This window comes from Mastigoproctus giganteus, chromosome 8 (assembly GCF_048544385.1).
Source record: "Mastigoproctus giganteus isolate SK-2022 chromosome 8, ASM4854438v1, whole genome shotgun sequence".
NCBI classification, from domain to species: domain Eukaryota; kingdom Metazoa; phylum Arthropoda; class Arachnida; order Uropygi; family Thelyphonidae; genus Mastigoproctus; species Mastigoproctus giganteus.
Window position 1 is genome coordinate 39054184 of NC_143582.1, and position 24425 is coordinate 39078608.

Here is a 24425-nt window from a genome sequence, read left to right on the forward strand (position 1 = left end):
ACATAAGCCAGAATATCACCAGTGGATCGACACTGACGGAATCCATACTGGCGATCGTTGATCAGACGGAAGGTTTCTAGGTAGTTTAAGAGTTGGCGGTTAATTGATTTCTCCATTACTTTAGAAAGAGTAGAAGTAATTGCAATGGGACGATAATTGGATGGGAGGGATTTGTCACCCTTTTTAGGAACTGGTTGGATATGAGCAAATTTCCAAGCAGAAGGAAAAACACCTTTGGAATAACAAAGTGAAAAAAGGCGGCAAAGAATAGGAGTAAGTTCAGGAGCACAGGTTTTGAGAACAAGTGGAGAAATACCATCAGGACCTGGAGCTTTCTTAGCATCAAGATTCATCAAAATCCTTCTGATATCCTTTTGACAGAAGACCACAGGAGGCATTGAATGCAGCGTGTTGTGAATGGTGGAGCGTGTTGTGAATGGTGGGAGGTGTTTTACCAAGATCATTAATACATGAGCTGGAAGAAAAATGGGATGCTAGCAGGTCAGCTTTATCCTTGGCTGAAGTGACAACAGAACCATCTGGTTTGGACAGAGGTGGGAGCACAGATGGGCAAAAGTTGTGGCCAATAGCTTTGGCAAGAGACCAGAATGCTCGACTACCATTAGGGCAAGAAGCAAGTTTTCTACTCTTAGCCTGTTCAAACTCTAGTTTGGACTGATTAATAACTGCTTTACAATTGTTGCGAGCTTTGGTGTAGGCAGAAGAATTAGAAACAAGCCAATTACGATATGCAACATTCTTCTCTTGAACAGCCTTAGCACATTTATTGGAAAACCAAGGTTTAGATAAAGGACGAGATTTTAAAGTGGGGTGTGGGATAAAGGAATCCATTCCTGCAAGAATAATTTCACTGACATGATCTGAGCAAACATTGACATCAGAAGTTTTGAAACAGTAATCCGACCAAGGAAAGGAAGAAAAGAAGTCTTGCAGGTCATCCCATTTTGCATTCTTGTAATGCCAAACAATACGAGGTTGGGAATAGCCATATGATAAAGGTTCCATTGGAGAAGAGACAGTCACCAAGTTGTGATCTGAAGTGCCTAAAGGACCTGTCACTTCGACCGTGTACTTAGAAGGGTTGTTTGTGAGAAAAAGATCAAGCGTATTGGCTGTATGATTAGGATTGTCCAGTATTCTTGTTGGTAAATGAACAATCTGTGCTAGGTCACTAGTAATTGCAAAAGCCTCAGCATCTCGACCAGCTGGGTCGGTGTGACTAGAAAACGGAAGCCAGCTGGAGTTGTGAACATTAAAATCACCAAGGAAAATTACCTCACTGTTAGGAAAGTTGGACTGGAGGAAGTCGAAGAGCTCCAAGTGATTAGTGGAGTTGGGAGAACGGTAGAGACAACAGATGAATTTGACACAATGAGGTAGAGAGATTTTGAGCCAGAGAAGATCAAAGAGAGGAGATTCCAAATTGCCAAGTCTCTGACAGGGAATATCAGAACGGACATATGCACAAGTACCACCTTTGAGGCGAAAGGAATCATACAGCGAATAATTTGGGCATCTGAGATGAGCAGTAGTTGAATCAACCGATAACTGAGAATCTGTCAGAAAAAGTACATGGGGTTTGGCAGTCTGCAAGTGGAAATGGACATCGTTGAGATTAGAATTGAGACCACGTATATTTGTGAAATGAATTAGGAAGGGATTGGGAGGTTTAGATCTTTTCGCAGATAAGCTTGCTCTATTAGTTTGACAATTCATGGTGTATTCAATAGTAAGAAAAAGTGGGTGGGACATACTGTATGAAGTAATGAAATTTTTGGATATTGCGTACACGTGGTAAGAATATACCCAGATCCTTGACATAACGTGGCCTCGACAATGCTCCCCGCATACACACTACTCGGACTCCCTCCATTCACTATCTGGCAGAGTAGAGGTAGCAAGATTATACACTAGCTGATCCGGAAGCCTCCTAGAGAGTTACCAATAAGTTCGATCTGGTGTACTAACTAGTGGCCGGCCTGCGAACACCGTTTTAGAGCTGTACCCTTGAAATGTAAGGAATATTGGATCTCGCCACGACGTTCTTCATAACCTCAAAATTCGTCAATTATACTGCATGATGGAAGCGATAGCGAAGGGTTGACCGGAACTTAGCTCTAGAGACTAAACATGGGTTCCACCACTTCAAGCCTCCAATAAGCAAAGTGGTGGTATTTCACCGGTTGATGAGAGTCATCTACCACCTAGTGACTTCACCTTTTCAATTACTGCTCCTTCAATCATAATTTTCCTTTCTGTGGCATACTTGTTCATTACTTTTGTTTTAGCCATATTCATCTTTAGTCCAAAATCCTTACTAACTGCATAACTGATTAAGATTTTCCTCTAATTCTTTGGGATTGTGGCTTATGACCACAATGTCATCTGCAAATCGTAAATGGTTTAGGTACTCTCCGTTCACATTAACTCCTTTCTGCGACCAGTCTAATCTTCTGAAAGCTTCCTCAAGGGCAGCAGTAAACAGCTTCGGAGATATTGTGTCTCCTTGTCGAACTCCTTTCTCGATTTTAAATTTGCTACTGTCTTTGTCTAGTCTAATAAAGGAGGTAGCATTCTCATATATTTTCTTCAAAATCATAATATGTGGGGTATCTATGCCTTGTCTTTCCAGTGTCCGAAACATTGCCTTATGCTGTATGGAGTCAAATACCTTTTCATAATCCACAAATGCCAGGCATAATAGTGTTTTGTATTCATTTGCTTTCTCCATTAGCTGTGATATTACATGAAGGTGATCCATAGTTGAGAATCCTGTCCTAAAGTGGGTGCTTCCGTAGCCAGGTGGGAAGGAGCAGCAGTGCATAGCACATGCTTCTTGATTAGACCAGGGTTCGAGCCCATCACCACCAAATACGGAGGATGTGGAAAGCTCAGGAAATAACCACCTCATATTCCCGGAGCAATATGGCCGTAGTTGCTACTGCTCCTAAAATCCAAATAACAATAACAACATCCTGTCCTAAAGCCAGCTTGCTCTTTCGGTTGATTCTCATCAAGTATTCTTTCTAATCTGTTGTAATGACCCTTGTGAACAACTTGTAGATGTGGGATAACAAGCTAATTGGTCTATAATTTCCAATTTCTGATTTATCTCCTTTCTTATGCAGCAAAACTATGATTGCATTATTCCACTGCTTAGTCGTCACACCTTTTCTAATGCACTTTGTGAAGAGCCTTGCCAGTTTTTGTGTTAGTCTCTTCCTCCCAATTTTAACAACTCTACAGTAACTTCCCCCGGGGCTTTCTGATTCTTCATTTTCTTCAATGCATGTTCTATCTCATCAGGAAGAATATCGGGTATGTTGTATGTGTTGCTAATTTGCAATCCATCTTTCCCACTGCTAGCATCATATATCAAGTGTACATCTTACCATTCTGTGATCACTTCCAACATTTACCTTATTCAGGATGGTAACATCATTCACAATATATCTTCTGTTAGTGAGGACGAAGTCAATTTCATTAGTTGTTAATCCATTTGGACTCTTCAATGTCCACTTTCTGTTCACGCTTTTCTTGAAAAAAAGCGTTCATTACTGACAATGCTTGAGATTCTGCACATTCCACAAGTCTTTCACTTCTTTCATTTCTTTCACCAATTCCAAAATTTCCTATAGTTCCCCTTTCTGCGCTGTTTGTCTTTATCCAACCTTAGCATCGAAGTCCCCCACAATAATAGTGTAGTGGGTTTTCTGCTCATCTAAGACTCAATTTTGGTGTACATTTCTTCAGCCTCTTCATCATCATGGCTCAATGTTGGTGCATAAATCATTATAACCTTTAGTTTGTACCTCTTAGAAATCCTGAGTATTAGTCACGATACCCTTGGTGATGTACTTTTGAATTCCAAAATGTTTTTTAAATCTTTATGGACCAGAAACCGAACTCCACCTTCACTCCTTTCACTGTTTCCATTGGTGTACAGCAGATTTCTACTTGATAAACTTAAGTGAATCATTTCTTCTTCTTGTTTCAGCCAAACCGATGATATTCCAATTCACATTTTATAATTCCTTTTCCTCTAATATCCTGTCTTCACCGATGAGTGATCTTATGTTGTAACAATCCAAGTTCAGTTTCCGTGCATGGCAGCCTGGTCGTACGCAGAGATTCTTAGCACCCTCTGCTTCCACTCTGATCCTGTCGCTGCCGTAAGAGGGAGAGTGAAAGCCGCTGGGGACTGAGGGCCATTTGTTTTGTCTTGCTGTCATATGCTGGAGGGTTTGGTCTTTTCCTCTTCACGTTGACCAGGCGTCTTGAAGAGAACCACTCTACACGTTCGTTGCCACCTAAGTGACGTAACTGGGCTTACCATTGAGAAGGTGTGCATGATTGGATTTTAGGGAGGCAGGCCAACCGGACTTCTCCTAAGTCATCTGTAATAGAAAGTTATTGGATCCATCAGTGTTTTAGACTGAGTGTCTGATAACACACAGGATACCTGTTTCCCTCTAAGCCCCTTAGAGAGGAACGGGGGAACTTAACAAACCTATCTTACAGCAAAAATGATTTTTTTTTAACCGTTGAACTAAGTTCCAAGGATAGCTGGTCCTTTTTTTTTTTTTTTTTTTTTTTGAGAAAATACTTGTAATTTGCTAGGTGAACTTATTGCACTTATTTCTGTGGTGCAGTCATTTATATATGCAGTCATTATTTCTGTGATGACTGCATATATAAGTTGCTGAAGAAATGTTTTTAAAGGTGCCATAGAAATAAATTTTCTGTAGCACTTAAAATGTCAGTTTTTGTTGCATGTCATGTGAGACAGTAAACTGAATATAAAGTTAATAAATATTCTCTTAACAAAATAAAACAGTCTGTTACACCATAAAACAAAATTTCAGTGATAAAATATATGAATTTTGTATTTTACAATTGAATTGTAGTTTAATTACAGCATATAAATCTAATACAGCTATAATATATGACTTTTCAAATTCGATATGCTGCTGACTGTCCTTGTTTTATAGCATGAAATTCAGTTCTGTGTTGTCAACTTCTGAGAATATATAGTATTTCTGTGGCACATTATATTGTGAATGTCTGTGAATGAATACTGAGGTGGCACCTCCGTAGCCAGGTGGGAAGCAGCAGTGCGTAGCACATGCTTCTTGATTAGACCGGGGTTCGACCCGGTCACCACCAAATATGGAGGATGCGGAAAGGTCAGGGAATGACCACCGCATATCCCCGAGCAATATGGCCTTAGTTGCTAATGCTCCTAAAAACTAAAAAAAAAAAAAAAAGAATACTGAGGTCATAATGTGAACATCATTGTGATAAAACTTTAAAGCTAATTGTTCCTTTCAGGTATTACTTTTGATCTGAACCCGCTGCAAACAGAAACATATTACAAAGTTAACCAAGATGGCTACAATTATTATATCAATGTCTGTAAGCCAGTAAAAGGAACTGCATGTGACAAAAGCAATGATACCAAACAAAATGCTGCTGCTTGTCAAGTAAAAGTGGTAGAGTAAGTATAATTTAATTGTTAACTACATGAAAAATTTTAAAATTAAAATAATTTGTTATTGAAAAACTTAAACTCAGGTTATTCTCTCTCTCTCATAAATTAAAAAAAAATTACAACAACAAAAAAGTTAAGTAATGCATCATTTGCTCTACATTTCAATTATGTTCCTCTCCATTCTCTCACATTCATTGAATTTTTCCGTTTTCTAGAATTAAACCTTTAATAAGTGTGAGGGTGTGGCTTATGGCAGTCAGTTTTCTGCTGGTGACCAGTTCTGCAGAGCAAATTTCTTTGTGGAAATTTAGGGAGGCTTTTAGGCTTTTGTAAGCTCAAATTGCACAATTGAGGCTGATAATAATCTCCTGATTTTAAAAGCTAGTTTTATTCTACCATCTGTTTTAAACTGTGTCCACTGTTCCTTGGAAACGGAGATAAGAGATAGCAACACCTATTGCAAGAGTACAAGGGCAATTTGTATATAAATGGATATATCATTTGAAATACACTTGAAATAACTTTAAAAAACTTGTATATACTTAAATACTCCAGAGGACCCATATTTAAAACATATATGTACTCTTGAGGGGATTAATAGAAGTGAAAAGTAAATAACTAATACATTTTTAATAATTAATAATATATAAAAAATAATTATTTTCACTTCACTGCACTCATCTTAGCATATAATATTTACTCAATGTTTTGTAATGTATCATCCAAGTGTTTCCTCCTGTACATCTTTCTCTATATATAAAGTCCACACTCGCTGTTAATTTTAGCAGCTTAGCATGAACATTTAAGCATGTACAATGATTAGTCATTGCCAAGCATATATAGCCTGTGGCATGTATTCTAAGGCTGGTCTAGCAGATAAGCCTAGCTCATATGGCAATTCTTTTCTTTTCAACTGATGTAAGGAGTGTAACGATCTCAAATTACAACTTGGTGCACTGTAATCTGAAAAGTGATTCACCCCTGATTCGGATCCCAGAAAATAGTCAAGTGCAGACTGTGCTGGTCAGTGGTGACCTAGTTCTATTTGGAGACTCTATTGACAGGGAATGGTTTTTTTTTTTTTTTTTTTTTTGTAATAAAGATAGATGGTCCAGAACTAGTATGTGTTTGCCAGGAGTGACAATTGATGATGTTACCAACAAATTGTTAAATTTTAAGCTAGGTAAAGAGAGAATTATTATTCATGTAGGGATGAACAGTGTTAAATATACACGACTGGGCCATCTGTTAGATAAATATAGGACTATGCTGAAAAAATGCTGTGAGTTAGGTCAGAATGTGTGTCTGCAACAATTCTTCCCAGACACGATAGGAAGGGGTTATATGTGGGAAACCTTGTGGACTAACTCAAGACTTGAGGGAATTTATAAGGCTTTGGGGGGGGGGGAGGTTATCAGTGTAGCCTGCATTTGTAGATAGAAGGAATCTATTTTGTAGAGATGGCATTCATTTGAACAAAGGTGGTGCAAGGATCTTTGCCAGTATCATTGAGGATACCTTAAGGGTTCAGGAAAACTGCTAGTTTGGGGGAGAAGGGTAATATGGATGATATGGGTCAGAGTAATGCTTGCACTCACCGCAAGAATTCTTGTTTGTTACCATAACAGCTTATTTGATAAGATGTTCTGAGGGTAACAGTGTTTCAAATGAGGGGGAAAATAAAGCTTGGGATACAAACCTTAAATAACTTCAAGGAATGTGTCATTTAAACCAAAGAAGATTACTTGCCCTCAGCTGTGTCTACAGTAATGTCAGGAGTGTTATCAATAAAATGGCTGAATTTGAACTTCTGGTAGGACAGCTAATGCTGATATAATAGGGCTAATAGAAATGTGGTGCCAGCCGGAAATTAGTGATGACGATTTCCACTATTGCATGCATAATGTATTTAGGGAAGATAGAAGAGGTAGAAGGGCCATGCTTCTTATCAAAAGCAGCCTGAGCATAAAAAGAACTTTTGCTGAGTCCGAAGTTACATCTGCTAGCATAGAATCTGTGTAGTGCGAGTTAGTTGGAAGTAAAAGAACAATGAGAATGGGAGTAATCTGCAGACACGAAATTTGTGAAGAACATGATGAGAGTCTGTACATGCAGATGGAATGGGAAAGCAAGCATGAAAATATTATTGTTTGTGACTTTAATCTGCCCCTGATTGGAATAAGTGAGGGGAAAAAACTCAATGGAGAAAAACTTTTTTTAAATTAACTAAATGATTATTATTTGTACCAGCATGTTAGTGAAAGTACTAGGGGCGAGAATATTTTAGCATCATTATTAACGAATCACATGACATCACAGGGTTTAAAGTACAGTGACCATTGTCAGGAAGTGATCATGCAAGCATCAGCTGGAAGGTGATGCTTGCATGATTTAACTTCAGAAGAGGGGACATTGACAGTTTATGGTGCTACATGTCATCTGTGAACTGGGCAGATTGCCAAGGGATGGTGAACACATTTGAATTATGGAATACTTTTAAAACAAAAGTCGCAGAAGCCATGAATGTATACAAACCTTTAAGAAAATATTGCGGTTGAAGTATGCCGAAATGGATGACTGTGGAGCTGCCTGGATGGGTGGTCAAATAGAGCAGAAAAAGATAGCATGGGACAGTTACAGAGTGATGGAAAGTACTGAAGCTTACAACAGGTGCAAGTTGATCTGTAATAGTTTCAGTGAAGTGTATCCAGCAAAACTTTAACTACAGCGGACTCCCTACGTGAGGAATCTTTGTGTACTTACTGGGTATTTTGCAAGTTACCAGCGTTTATTATCCGTATCCTTTGTTTTAATAGCCCTTGGTCATTGTCGGTCAGTGCGGTCGCATTTCTACTGTGCTCCGAGAGAGGACGCGTTGGTGGCATCCCTCCGGGTCAGTTGCATGAATTTGGTGCTCTGATATTTTGTGTCTTCAAAGTGGTTGAAAGTCTTCTCTTCGTGTTAAAATTGTGCCCATCGAGTTGTCTAGGTGTTGGTGAGTCTTTTGATGGTTTATTTGTGCCCAACTTCTAAGGCATTTCGAAAATATGAGTAATTTTAACTTCGGGCTATGCGTCGTTGCTTTCAACAGGACACAGCGCTGAAATGCATATAGGTTTGGCTGTTGTGGATCATCTTGATATTGCTTATTTTAAAACCGAGTGGTGCAGTGAACTATTCCTCAATAGTAATAGTGATTCATGTTATTATTTAGATGATTGGCTCACTACAAACTAGTCTCTGCGTAGCTGTAAATTTAGTGTCCTATAATTATGTACATATGGAGGCAGCCATTGCTTCTCCCCCGTGGTAGTAAATAAAGCCTCTGTTTGCCATCGTTGATCACGTGACCACCGTGACTGTCTCTGATTGGTGACACCGGCCTTGATGCAGTAAGCCACTTTGTTACTAACTCTAATCTCAAATAACAATTGGATACAATATTGTTGTGATCTAACTAATGGCATCATAAATACAATAATTATAGCATAAATGTCCCAAATGATATATAATTGGAATGAGCTGTATTATTGTCTATTGAAGATGTATTAAGAGTTGTCTAACTTATGTATAATTACTGTATATCTCAATAACTTTAGTAATTATGTCTGACGAAAATTGCTCATCTTCCATGCCAGGGGACTTGACCATTGCCCCGGAACTGGCGGAGGCTGGACTGGCCGATCTCCAGGACCCTTCTATCAATATTGTTGATATTTTAGGGCAACATTTTCCCCCACTTGCACTGGTCCAAGAAAGGACAAAATTGACCGATAATGGTCAGAATAATGAGACAGTCCATTTAGATGACTGCTGTTCTTGATTACGTTTTTGCTCTGAAGAATAGTTTATTTGACTTTCTTAAGAATGGGACTAAGGTTACCCCTTCCATGATTGCCGAGGTTGGCAAAATATGGAATTCCATGGAACGCATGTTACTTGAACTAACCATTGAGAATGGAAAGCTAAAAACTGAAATTGCATGTAAAACATTGCCTGCTCAAATTTTAGCAGCTAGCTATGCTGGTGTAGCTGCTTATGGTGTAGGCAAACTGGTTAATGTGAGTGCGATCCCCTCTGGGACACAAACCAGACACACGGTATTAGTGCGTGCTGATGACAAAAGTGAACTCAAAACAAGTGATGAGATAAAACAAATGGTGACAAAGGAGTTTAAATCAGAATTGAAGAGAATTAAGATAAAATCAATAAGAAAGGTTAGAGATAGAGATATTGTAATTGAGGCTGCCTCTAACAATGATCTTGAGAAACTAAAGAAGTGTAGTAAGTTTAAGGATCACAATTTAAATGTGGACCTTCCTAAGAAATTGAATCCCACTCTTATAATATATGACGTTAATAAAGAGATCACTGATAATGATCTTCTTGAGGATTTATACGATAAGAACCTTGCCGATTACAGTATAACTGGTGACGAATTCAAAAAATGTGTCAAGGTTAGATTTAAAATTAAGTCTAAAATTAAGAATAACTTTCATTGGGTCATTGAAACCCCTGCCAACATTAGGAAAATTCTATTGAATACTGGTAATCGTGTATACATTGGATGGGCATCACATGGAGTAAAGGATTTTATTATAGCATCACGATGCTTTAAATGCCTCGGCTACGGGCACTCTGCACGTAATTGCCATCAAACTGAATATACTTGTGGGTACTGTGGCAATCAGGGGCACCAGATTGAGTCTTGTCCTGACAAGGCTTCTCCTGCAACTTGTCCCAACTGTAAAATGCGCAAGAAGAAAGCTGATCATTCCTACCGTGACAACGGCTGTCCTGAGTATATACGCACGCAAGAGGTGACCAGGTCGCATACTAACTACATTCAATCTTAATATAAATCATAATACTAGCGAACCAATTAAAGTTTTTCAATTGAACTGTCAAAGGTCGATTGCGGTCTCTAATGACTTAACTAGAATAATCTCTGACCACGATATCCAAATATTAGCCCTTCAGGAAGTGTATTCATATAAAGGAGTTGTAAAGGGATTACCATTAACATCAAAAATTGTACAATCTAATACTGAAACTACTGGAAGTGGCAGGAACGCTGTGGCCAGGGTTTGGGCAGCCGTGGTTATAGTTGATCCAGGCATTATTGTCACAAAGATAATAGTGACAAGCTTGTGCTCCACACATTCTGCCTGTGCCTGTCTGGAGGGTACATTTGGGCAGGTGTATTTTGTTTCATTGTATTTTCAATGCTCTCAACAACATCAACAGATCGAGCCTTACCTAAATTACGTAGAGGATATTCTCCACAGATTGGCGGGTAGAAGAGTTATTATGTGTATGGATGCAAATGCTGCATCTACATTATGGAACAGTCACTTCACAGATCACAAAGGCGAGTTATTAGAGGAGTTAATCCTAACTAAGAACTTACATCTTTGGAACACTGTAGGGCACCCCCCTACTTTTGTCTCAGCATCTGGTCAATCCTTCATAGATATTACGGTGTCCAACTCTACATTTGGACAAAACATAAGAAACTGGCAAGTTAGAACTGCATGGTCAGCAAGTGACCATAACCCCATAACGTTTGAAGTTGTTATGGACTCAGGCTGTATGGCAAGAAGGAACTCATACGATTTTCCAAGGTACAGGACTCAGGGTGCAAATTGGGAAACTGAGAACAGGCTGTGCGCAGAAGCCACGGCTGATAACATTGAGAGAATTGGGCAACTGCCGGCAGTGGAGCAGGTGGGAGCTGTAAACGACCTAATAAGGTTGGTCTGTGATGCCTCTCTCGCAAAGAAAAAGAGAAAACAGAATCATGTGCCCTGGTGGTCTCAGGATCTCACAAATCTGAGAAATGAACTGAAAAGTGCTCGGCGTAACTATCAGCGTGCCAAGAGAAATAATAGGGCAACGGTTGAGGTGGACCATCTGGGCTACCTTTACAAGCTGGCCAGCGGACCTACTTTAATCAAATTTATAGAGAAAAGAAGAATGCTTGGGAACAACTGGTTAAATCGACACTAAAGGATGAACCGTGGGGACTTGCTTACAAAATTGTGGCAGAGAAATTGCACCCTGGTGAGATCGTTTCGTCTATCGTGGCTGATGGGCAAGAGACTCTTTCTTGGACAGAGTCGATGAATGCAATACTGGATGGCATTATTTGCCAAGACATTTGTGTACCAGAGAGTACGGAACAAACAAATTTAAGGATGGAGCACTTGATGTATTTTGGATTAACTGATGAGGACCCGTTTACTAATCTTGAAATTGGCGCAGCTATTGACTCTTTGAAGGATAACAAATGTCCAGGCTTAGATTTACTTGAAGTTGCAATATTAAAAAGAATCTGGACAATCAAACCACAACTAATTGCTAATCTTCTTAATTCCTGTTTGGCTGACGGGCGTTTTCCAACTCCCTGGAAGCAAGCCAATCTTAAAATTCTGGTTAAAAATCCTAACAAACCCCTCAATGTTCCATCCACCTATCGTCCTATTGCATTACTACCAGTGCTAGGCAAGGTTTTAGAAAAGGTTATTGTAACTAGATTTATGAAATATTATAAGGCTAAAAATCTACAAGTAAACACTCAATTTGGCTTTACAAAAGGCTGTTCAACTGTTGATGATATAAAGTTTGTAATGGATTCGGTCTCGAATGCGGATTCCAAGTATGTCCTCGGCCTTTTTGTGGACTTCAAAGGGGCCTTTGACACCTTATGGTGGCAAAGTGTCCTGGCGAGGTTCCGGGAGGCCGAAGTGTCTGCGCCCCTTTATCGACTAGTTTCTGATTATTTCCATGGTTGTAGCCTAGTGGTGTATTCTGGTGTCTGTTCGCTTGCTCAGTTACTCGGGGTTGCCCTTAGGGATCAGTCCTAGGACCGGTCTGCTGGAATGTGGTTCTTGATGGGTGGCTTGGGGTACAGTGCGACAAAATTTTGAAGGCGGCATATGCAGATGACTTGACCATATTGGTTTTTGGAGAGTCTCGTAGGGAACTTGAAGAACGTGCGAACGAAATCTTGGGAGACCTTGATGGTTGGTGTAGTATGCACAAACTACAGATTTCTATTGACAAAACTAAACAAATGCTTTTGAAAGGTTATTTGAACCTGAATAGACCCCCCCAGTATAAAAATTAATAATCAATCCATTAAAATTGTAAGAACGTATAAATATCTTGGAATAACGATGGACGATAGATTTAGTTTCGTAGCCCACGCAAAAAATATACTGAACAAAATAAAAGTCTTAACTGGTAAAATCATTAGAATAACTAAAAATGTCTGGGGAATTAAACCCGCAACTTTAAAGTTATACTACGAGTGTATTTTTATACCAATAATTTGTTATGCTGCAGGTGCATGAGGTTATCGCGTTAATAACTGTTTAGTCTTGAAGTATTTGACTCAAGCATAACGTTTCTTTCTTCTTGCAATCACAAGAAATTGCAGAACAGTGTCAACAATGGCACTCCAAGTACTGAGTGGAAAACTTCCCATTCAATATGAAGTTATTTATCACTACTTACAATATTATCGTCGGAAAGCTCTGCCTGCAAGGGTCAGCAACTATTCAATTAATTTAGACATACCAACTAAGGATGATAATTGTAGAATTAGAAGAGAATTTGTTAATAGTTGGTAATTAACTTGGTCCAATGCAGAGGTTGGTAGAGTTACTTTTAGATACCTTCCCAACATAGTAGAATTTACCAAGCAACGGTTGGCCTGGTTCTGCCCAGGTCTGAATGTATCTTTTCTTCTAACAGAGCATGGCAGCTTGACCTCCAAATTGTTCTCTCTAGGGTTGGCTGCCTCTCCATTATGTAAGTGTGGTGCTCCTGAGACCATGGAGCATTTAATATTTAACTGCTATCTCTATACTGACTTAAGAAATAATCTACAGCTTCTTACAGAAGTGTACAATGAAGATGACCTACCATGTTTTGTCAATGATAAAGAAAATTTCCTAGCTTTTTGTAATTTTGCAGATAAACTGTTTGCACGTAGGAAGAGACTAATTGGAGTCGATCTGTAAAGAGTGATGCCAAGTAATCCAGAGTCTATGTTCAAGGACAAGAACTTTTTATTATTATTATTATTATTATTATTATTTTTTTTTTTTATTTATTATTATTATTATTTTTTTTCCCTTAAAATATGTTTTCTGTAAATAAGTCCTTAGTTCTCTTTTCTTAAGTAACTATGTTGATTCCATGATGGTAATGATGTTGTGTTTTGTAGATTTTTTGCCATAAATATAAAATTGGATTTAGTAGAATTAACAGAGGTTGTCTGTTGGTTGTGTTAGTGATCTTGAGCAGTGTGGTTTCTGTCAAAATGTGACTTGTAAAGACTATCACGATATTAATAGCGATTTTGTGTACAGTGGAAAAGCTGGCTGTGCATGTGTTGTAAATATATGATATTGAATTGTAAAACGCTGACAGGGTGCCACTTATGTTTGTTCATGGATAGTGCCTCGCTATTTGCCTTCTGAGTTTAACGGTGAAATCTGGTAGTGTCGGATCAGATAATCATAGCACCAGCCAGAACAAAAAAAAAAAAAAAAAAGTTGAGGTAAAGTGGTTGAGTCCTGTAAAACGACTGAACAAGTGTGTCTGGTTGCTGTGGCCTAATACTTTTCAAATGGTGTTAATTAATGTAATGAAGTGTTATTCATAGTTTTGGTTGTCTGATTAAGTCCCCCAGGAGTGGTGATCGTACTCACTTAGCTAATAGTAAACATTGTATATAGTTTTTTTTTTTTTTTATTATTATTTATTTTTTTTATTTATATATATATGTGTTTTTTTTTTTTTTACTCTATCCACTATTGTAAACTTCTCTGTTCTATTTCATGTGAGGTCTATCTCCCCCTTATCTTCTATGCAACCTCCCCATACCTCAATTCTTATCCCCACTTCCTTTCCCTTGGGGCTCCCAGGCTTGCCTGATAGCCCCAGTAAGTCTAAACTAGAAAGTGAACCTGGCGCGCTTCCTCGTGGCCAAGGTTGGGAGTCAGAGGGCAGGGGACCAGGTGTCCCCTGCCCCTTGGCTGCAAAGTCGCCAGTGCCAGCACTCAACACTCATCATAACAAGACACATACTTACACACCTACATACATACACTTGCCGGCCTTCACCTTTTCAGATGCTACAGCGGCATATAGGAACCCTGGAGACTGCAAATGAAACAAACACCTTGACCTTGTAATAGTACCACAAATAAGGGCAGGGAGGTCAAGACTATATGAGAAAGCATTGGCTATGCAAGCAAAAAATGGGGAGAAGGAATTTTTTTATGTATGTGAATAGAACAAAGAAGAAAGCTAATCAGATTGGACCCTCGTGTGGGTCAGATCCGAAAAACACACAGACCACTGGGTATGTGTGTGTGTGTGTTTTTTTATGTAAACCCCAAACACGAGAGGTATTAGAACCTTTAGTACTTAGTACCATGTTTGGGTTGGAAGTTGAGAAGACGAAAGAAGATATTTGTTGACATTGGTCTTGAACTTCTGTAGACTGTAATTTTTAGGTAACACATATGAAGGAAGGTTGTTTCAGAAAACGGCAGTTGAATGAATAAAGGAGGAAGATGAAAAGTTGGTTCTGTGAATTTGAAGTTGGACAGTAAATGGATGATGGCTGGTGGAGGCACATGTTCAGACTGTTTTGAAAGAGAGAGCAGGAATTATAGAAGCCAATTCAGAAGAACAGTGTCCATGGAAATATCTGTAGAAGAGGCATGCAGCAGAAACAATACTTCTATGGGACAGAGAATTGAGAGATTCTGTTAGAGATGAATCATTAAGTAACCTAACTGCCCTCTTCTGAATAGAATCAAGAAGCCTGAGAGAGGTTTTGGGGGCACCACCCCAGATGTGGGAACAATATTCCATGGTAGAACGGATTTGTGATTTGTACAGAGTGAACAGCTATTTGGAAGAAAAGTAATGCTGAGAGCGAAAGAGAAAACCAAGTTTTTTTAGGTGCAGAGGAAGCAATATTTGTAATGTGCTTGTAACAAGAGAGATTAAAAGTCAGTGTAATCCCCAAAAGAGATATCATTTTGCCTAGAAATTGGGTTGTCACCATAGATAAGCATAGGAGCAAAAGAATCCCTTTTGCTAGATGTAAGACAAGACTGAGTTTTAGAAGGATTGAAATCATCTAAGTTGTCTTTGCCCCACTGGAGAATTACCTGGAGATCGACATTTAAAGAATTGGTAGCAGATTTTCGAGAGGTTGAAGCTGATCGAGAAGGGCAAGGTTTCTCAAAATGGAAAGTGGAATGCAATGTGCTATCATTGGCAAAACTATGGATAGGGTTTGCAGACAATGGAAGAAGGACATTAATATACAAGAGGAAAAGAGTGGGGGAAAGAACTGAACCTCGGGAAACACTGGCATTAGTGGAGAAGTTAGAAGACAGAGCCATCTACCATCACCCTCAGTGAGCGATCAGAGAGAAAACTGGATAAGCAATTACAAAAAACAGTTGGCAAACCATAAGATGGAAGCTTGTTTAGAAGGCCTTTATGCCAAACATGATCCGAAAGCCTTTGAAATGTCAAGAGCAACTGCTTGTGTTTCACCAAACTTTTCCATTGAATTGGCGACTCCGTAGCCAGGTGGGCAGAAGCAGCAGTGCACACGCTTCTTGATTAGACCGGGGTTCGAGCCTGTGAGCCACCAAATACGGAGGATGTGGAAAGGTCAGGGAATGACCACTGCATACTCCCGGAGCAATATGGCCTTAGTTGCTAATGCTCCTAAAAAACCAAACAGCAATCCATTGAATTAGTCCATAAATGTTTAATATAAGCCCAAATATCACTAGTGGATCGACACTGACGGAATCCATACTTGCGATCGTTGATCAGACGAAAGGTTTCTAGGTAGTTTAAGAGTTGGCAGTTAATTGATTTTTCCATTACTTTAGAAAGATTAGAAGTAATTGCAATGGGACGATAATTGGATGGGAAGGATTTGTCACCTTTTTAGGAAATTTCCAAGCAGAAGGAAAAACACCTTTGTAATAAGAAAGTGAAAAAAGGTGGCAAAGAACAGGAGTAAGTTCAGGAGCACAGGATTTGAGAACAAGTGGAGAAATACCATCGAGACTTGGAGCTTTCTTAGCATCAAAATTCGACAAAATCTTTCTGACATCCTTTTGGTGGAAGACCACAGGAGGCATTGAATGTTGGGAATGGTGGGAGGTGTTTTACCAAGATCATTAATACATGAGTTTTAAGAAAAATGGAATGCTAGCAGGTCAGCTTTATCCTTGGCTAATGTGACAACAGAACCATCTGGTTTGGATAGAGGTGGGCAAAAGTTGTGGCCAGTAGCTTTGGCAGGAGACCAGAATGCTCGGCTACCATTAGGGCAAGAAGCAAGTTTTCTAGTTTAGACTGATTAATAACTGCTTTAAAATTGTTGCGAGCTTTGGTGTAGGCAGAAAATGAAACTGAAGAATTAGAAACAAGCCAATTACAATATGCAACGTTCTTCTCTTGAACAGCCTTAGCACATTTATTGGACACCAAGGTTTAGATAAAGGACAAGATTTTAAAGTGGAGTGTGGGATAAAGGATTCCATTCCTGCAAGAATAAATTCACTGACACGATCTGAGCAAACGTTGACATCAGAAGTTTTCAAGCGGTAATCCGACCAAAGAAACAAGGAAAAGAAATCTCGCAGGTCATCCCATTTTGCATTCTTCTAATGCCAAAAAATATGAAGTTGGGAATAGCCGTGAGATAAAGGCTCCATTGGAAAAGAGACAGTCACCAAGTTGTGATCTGAGGTGCCTAAAGGACCTCTCTCTTCGACTGTGTACTTAATGGTTGATTGTGAGAAAAAGCTAAAAGTGTGTTGGCTGTATGTTTAGGATTGTCCTTTATTCTTTTAGGTAAATGAACAATCTGTGCAAGGTCATTAGTAATTGCAAAAGCTTCAGCATCTTGACCAGCTGGGTCGGTGTGACTAGAAAACGGAAGCCAGCTGGAGTTGTGAACATTAAAATCACCAAGGAAAATTACCTCACTGTTAAGAAAGTTGTACTGGAGAAAGTAAAGTTGCAAAGAGAATAAGTCAAATAGCTCCAAGTGATTAGTGGAGTTGGGAGAACGGTAGAGACAACAGATGAATTTGACAGAATGAATTAGAGAGATTTTAAGCCAGAGAAGATCGAAAAGAGGAGATTCCAAATTACCAAGTCTCTGACAGAGAATATCGGAACGGACATAAGCACAAATACCACCTTTGAGGCAAAAGGAATTATGCAGCAAATAATTTGAACAACTGAAATGAGCAGTGGTTGAATCAACCAATAACTGAGATTCTGTCAGAAAAAGTACATGGGGTTTGGCAGACTGCAAGTGGAAATGGACAGCGTTGAGATTAGAATTGAGACCACGTATATTTGTGAAAAGAATCAGGAAGTGTTTGGGAGGTTTAGATCTTTTCACAGATAAGCTTACCCTATTACTTTGACAATTCATGGTGTATTCAATAGTAAGGAGAAGTGGGTGGGACATGCTGTATGAAGTAATGAAATTTTTGGATATGGCGTACATTTGGTAAGAATATATCCAGATCCTTGACATAACGTGGCTTCAACAATGTACCTGCATACACACTACTCAGACTCCCTCCAGTCACTATCTGGCAGAGTAGAGGTACTAAGATTATACACTAGCTGATCCGGAAGCCTCCTGAAGAGTTACCAATAGGTTCGGTCCGGTGTACTAACTAGCGGCCAGCCTGCGAACATCATTTTAGAGCTGTACCCTCGAAATACAAGGAAGATTGGATCTTGCCATGATGTTCATCATAACCTCAAAAGTCATCAATATACTGCATGGTGGAAGAGAGATGGGGAATTGTTGACCAGAACTTAGCTCTGGAGACTAAACATGGGTTCCACCACTTCAAGCCTCCAATGAGCAAAGTGGTGGTGTTGCACCGGTTGATGAGGGTCATCTGCCACCTAGTATTGCTTGGTAACACAGTGGCATTCCTCGATGTGGTGAGGGTGCCACACCTCGACCCTTGCTTACGTTGGTTCACACCTGGGTGGTCACCCACCATGTGCTTGTGCGTGAAGGTTATACCCAGGATTACTAACATTCCCACCACCGTGAAAGTCAAGCAGAGCATTTGGCTGACACAGATCGGACTTTGTCGAAATTGGTCTCCTTGAACCTTGAGTGTCACCCGAATATCACTTCCATCAGCATTTTAGGTTAAGTGTTAGATAATCCCAGGGACTCGCATCTGGTGAGCATGGACTTGGCACACCCAAGGTCCTGAGCTGAATATCACCATTCTTCTATTTCTTGGTGATTTCCTTCTACTTTTGACTCTCTCTCTCTCTCTCTCTCTCTCTCTCTCTCTCTCTCTCTCTCTCTCTCTCTCTCTCTCTCTCTCTCTCTCTCTCTCTCTCTCTCTCAGGGTAACTCTTGGCAGGGTTGCCAGGGCAGGTCATGGGGTTTTGTCAATGATATATAGGAATTTTGCTAGCAGGAAGAAGGATGTGATTGTCCCTCTGTATAAGGCAATGGTCAGGCCACGCCTTGAGTACTGTGTACAGGTCTGGAGGCCTCATTTTAAGAAGGATGTAGATTTACTTGAGTATGTACAGAGAAGGGCAACAAGATTGATGAGGGGAATGAAGGGATCTCTTACGAAGAGAGGCTTAAGTTCTGCAAATTGCAGTGGCTGGAGACTAGGCACTTGCACGGTGATCTGATTGAGATGTATAAGACCTTGAATGGGTTGAGCACGCTGAATTCTGATTGGATCCTTCCACTTGTTCAGATTACAAACCTAAGGGAGCATAAATTCAAATTAAGAAAGGATAGATGTAGAATAGATGTGCGGAAATTTGCCTTTAGCCAGCGGGTGGTTAATTGCTGGAACAAACTTCCACCTGTCGTTGTGGAAGTTGATAGGTTGAATAAATTTAATGAGGAACTGGACAGGCATTTGGAGGGAATGGTGTGATTTCTTTTTTTTTTTTTTTTTTGGCTGATGCTGCATAAGCTCATACACTTGCTTTCTTGCATCACATGGCACTACTACTACTCGGGATTTTTATTTATTTATTTATTTTTTTTGGCTGGTGCAGTATAAGCTTCAGGCTTCCTTGCACCATGTAGCTAATAATAATAATCCAGCTGATATTGCGGCTGAATTGAATAGGTACTTTGCATTGGTCTTTACTGATGGAAGACCCTTCATGCTGAGAAGCAGCTGTACAAGTGAGGTTGAGATATATAAGAAATTAATGATGTTGTAAATTACAGATGATTGTTTATTAGAAAAACGTTTTAACATAAAGGAAAGTAAGGCTCTCGGAGTTGATTGCATATATCCTGTACTTTTGGGGGATAATGCATGGCAGTACATTGAATCATTGAGGTTAATTATGAAGGCACCTTTGAACTCAGGGAATATTCATTTGTATTGGAGAAGTGCCAATTTATTGCCAATACATGATATCAGTGGTGGGCTTGCATGGGCTCAAGAGAGCCCATCGTTATTATTTTTGAAAATTTGTGAGCCCATTGTTAAAATGATCATTTATTTTACAAATGAAATCCTGAATTCAGTTATTGAGTAACCAGAGCCAGAACTACAGTGGGGCAAGCGGGGCCCCATCCCTAGCATTTTAATGGTGCAAGAGACCAGTTATGTGTTTTAAAATTGCTATATTTTTGATTTAATTAAGGGAGGACCTCTGTTTAACGAATTTCATTTACTTCCCCTTGAAATTTACATTTAAAATAGTTTCCGTAGAATGGATTACAAGAGACAACTTTGTATGCATTGATCTCACTTTTGCTTTTAGAAAGCGTGAATTAAGGTTAAAGGGATTACCTTTCCGTAATGTTAGTGGTGCCCGTAAAACCTATGCAGCCACCTGTCCCACCTACCAGAAGTCATGCTAGTCAATATGCTTTCTATAGCCAGTCAGAAGGTTAAGGCATATTCCTGACATGGATAATAGCCTCTGGTCAACCTGTGCTGTGGTTTCCCCTTTACTCCAGAAAGCAGTTATCTTCATCTATTTTTTGGAGAAGTGAGTGATCCCTGCTCTTCAGTAAATTCTCCTGTCTTAAGTTTACATGGTTACAGTAGCTGAATATCCAACAGTTTGGGCAGCAGTATTCAAAGAACTAATGACAATAGTGATGTTGAACGGGGGGAGAATGAGGGCAATTAAGATATTAAATAAACTTTCTGAAGATGAAACGTTGGCAGATTTTGAAACTGTGGCAAGGCCTTCACTGTGAAGAAAATGTTCCAAAATACAGGCAATAATTAAAAAAAAACATACAGGCAATAATTAAAAAAAAAAAAAAAAAAAACTATGCATTATATCACCAATTTCCAGAAAACAAATCCTTTAGATGATTGCTAAAGGATTTGAAGTGGAAATTATAAAAGTTTGTCGTGTGTCAGACAAGGATCAGTTATTATTGCAACAGAGTAATTTTAAATTAAATAAAGAAAATAATATCATTGACGATGAGGAATTGAAAGAAATTTTAAATATATACTACCTGAAATCATGGAATACGGAAGAACTTTTGTCTCTATCGCAAGAGGTTGAGAGCCATGGCATGAAAAATGAATAAGAAATTTAAGTTTTCTAATGAAATAGGGAATAAAAATTAATTTTAGAGATTTTAGATTTTAAAATCTAAAATCAAAAAATTGATTTTAGAGATTTTTTGGACAGTTTGTCTTTAAAATCAAGTGAAATTCCATTTTAAATTAAAGCCAAAACTATCCTTGAAATCATTGCAGTTAGCAGAGCTGAGGCTGATTGAGCTTTCAGAATAATGAATAATATTGTAACAATAAAAAGAGAACACCTTTGACAACTAAACACATTGTAGATATGATGACCATATATGTAAATGGAAAACCGCTTCAATTTGATCCAGATCATTACATCAAATCTTTCCTCCATAATCATCGCTCAACAAATATTAATAAAGAAGTAAATTCTGTATGGCAATTTTTAGAAAATTTTTCTTGAATATTTGTATAATAATTTTTTTCATGTAATCTGATTTTTGTGTATCTTGTGAATGGTTTGTTTTTGTATTGTAGAAAGTTTTGTGATAATTATTATTTCTGATATGGGAAATATTTCGTTATTTTTTATTTGCAGTATTAAAATTTTATCATGAAAAAAAAATGTATCCATTATGTTAACCTAGTTGTAAAAAAAAAAAAAAAAAAAAAAAAAAAAAGAATAAAAAGTGGCATGTGTGCTGATCACTCGCAGTAGATGGTTTTATGTAAAACATCCTTCGCATTTCTTTTAGACATTTTGATTTGTATACATTGATTACGAAATAAGAGTTTTTGTATTGTAAATATTTTATTGATCATTCATAAATTTCCATAATTTCTAGAAGACAAGGTACAATGGATTTATGATAACTAAAGTAAGAGACGTATACGTCTCTTACTTTACAACACTGTATTGAACTGCAGTGTATCTAAATGTCTGGAAAATAGTGTCGATTGGAGTACTGATCTTGCAGTTGAAATGACATACACAGCTGTTTGGGCACCTAACAATGGAATGTAACGAAAATAGAAATTGTTAACAAATATTTGTATTGTTCAATCATAGTTACTGCAGGAAGTATGATTGTGATGCCATGCTATTCAAAAATTCTAAAAAGTTAGAACTTGAAATATGTACCCATCATGAAAAATGCACCACATGTTCTAATTGCACTACTAGTGAGTACTTGGCACAGACTAATGGTGTGAGCATGGGGAGGGCCTCTGGCAGATGTGTGGATGACGTCACTTCCATGACCAATCAGATTTACTTGGTAGATACCCCCAAGGATGTTTCACATCAAAAAGTTGGAAAAACTGCGAGTCCATTGTTAAAATATTCACAGCTCACCACTGCATAAAAGCAGTTCTAAGAGTGAAGTTGGTAACTACAGACTAGTTAGTCTGACTTCAGTGGTAAGAAAAATCTTAGAGGAAATGATTAAGAGTGCAGTCCAGAGACATCTAAATAGATATGACATTCTGAAGGAGACATAATATGGCTTTGTTAAGGGTAAATCATACTTAACTAACTTAGTAGGCTATTTTGACACTTTAATTAGCAGTGCTGAAGCTGATTGAACTTCAGCACTCTAATTAACAGTTAATTATGTGCTGGATACTAAATCCAGCACATAATTAATCATCTGCTGGATTTAGGGAACAATTTCGACCTAGTTTATTTGGATTTTAACAAAGCATTTGATCAGTCCCTCATGAAAGGTTGGGATTACTTGTAAGATTCTAAGATGGATTGCTGGGTGACTGCAGGGCAGAAGACAGGATTGTGATAATGGATATTCTTCACATCAGGAGTGCAGTCCCTCAAGGATCGGTTTTTGGACCACTGTTTCTCATTTTCATAAATGACATCGATGAAGGGATAGAAAGTGTGATGTCAAAATTGCAAATGACGTAAAGATTGGCAGAGTCGTTAATGATCAGTGCCAAGCAGCACTCCTTCAGGATGACTTGAACGGACTTCAGAAAAGTGGAAGCTATGTTTTAATGCTGCTAAATGCAAGGTCTTACACTTGGGGAATAGCAGCCCACAAATAAGCTATATGCTTGGTGGGATTGAATTAAAATCAGTGGAGGAGGAAAGAGATCTGGGAGTTACAATACTGGCAGATATGAAGTTTTCTGAACAGCGTGAACAGGCAGCCAGGAAAGCCCATGGTGTCCTATCGGTGATTCATCAAACACTATCCTGTATTGAGGGAGGTCCTAATCCCGCTTTATAAAGCAATTGTAAGACCACGTTTGGAATACTGTGTTCAGGTATGGAGACCTCATCTGAAAAAAAAAAGACATTGAGCTTCTTGAAAGGGTCCAAAGGCAGGCAGCTCAAATAGTGAGATGACAGAAGGACAACCTAATGATGAAAGGCTGCGATTATTTGGCTACAGAGCTTAGCAGCCAGGCAACTGAGAGTACCTGATTGAATTTTATAAGGCTCTGAGAGGGATTAGTAAATTAAGTGAAGGTGGAATTTTCACTTTTATAAAGAATTCCAGAACTTGGGTTTATAAATTCAGATTTCAGGGTTGAGGTTTAGATTAGATTGTAGGAAGTTTTCTTTTAGTCAGTGAGTTGCTGATTGCTGGAACAAGTTACCCTCACAGGTAGTTGGGACTGAGAGTTTTAATAAATTCAAAGGTAAACCTGATAGTTACCTGTGTAGGAGGAAAGCATATAATTTGCATTTTCTTATCTACTTTTTTTTTTGCCTTTGCTGCTGAAGTCCGTGGCTTCCTTGCACTGTATGGTACTATTGCTATTTACTGTTACATCTGTCTATATTTTTGTTCTTGGATTTTTGGATACTTCATTCTATTTTTCTGCAACCCATTTTTAATCTTAAGACCAGCAGAAACACTGAATGCATAACCAATACTACATTTATTTTTTACAGCTCAAATAGTGCAAATTTTTTTATAATATTGTTTATGCACAGTATCAACCACTAAAAACCAGTTTCTTTATTTTATGTTTCAGCAATAAGGAAGAAAATTATTGGAAACTTGGAGAGCCAAGCTCAGATATAAGTTATACAGATGGGATGATCAGTTTAACATATATTCATGGAACACGTTATAATAATGAAGCTGGTACGCCACGTACTACTACAATTGTTTTTATTTGTGATCATAATGCAGGCCCTGGTAAGCCTCAGTTTATAGAAGAAATGCACCATGCATACATTTTTAATTGGTATACCAAGTTTGTGTGCCCACTCCCTGTTCAGTGTACAGTAACAGATACTTCATCTCTAAGACAGTATGATCTCTCACGGTAAGTTTTGCTCTCTATCAAAATGGTTT

The 24425-nt window shown here is 38.6% G+C and overlaps 1 protein-coding gene across 3 annotated transcripts in view; it reads left to right on the top strand.

Annotated features, from left to right (window-relative positions):
- Lerp (lysosomal enzyme receptor protein) overlaps positions 1-24425 on the top strand; it is a 441548-nt gene that overhangs the window by 88357 nt on the left and 328766 nt on the right. For all 3 annotated transcript variants that reach the window (XM_090379899.1, XM_090379900.1, XM_090379901.1), the window contains exons 12-13: positions 5353-5518; positions 24100-24396. In XM_090379899.1, coding sequence (XP_090236025.1) covers positions 5353-5518; positions 24100-24396 — 463 coding nt within the window. The remainder of the gene's footprint in view (positions 1-5352; positions 5519-24099; positions 24397-24425) is intronic.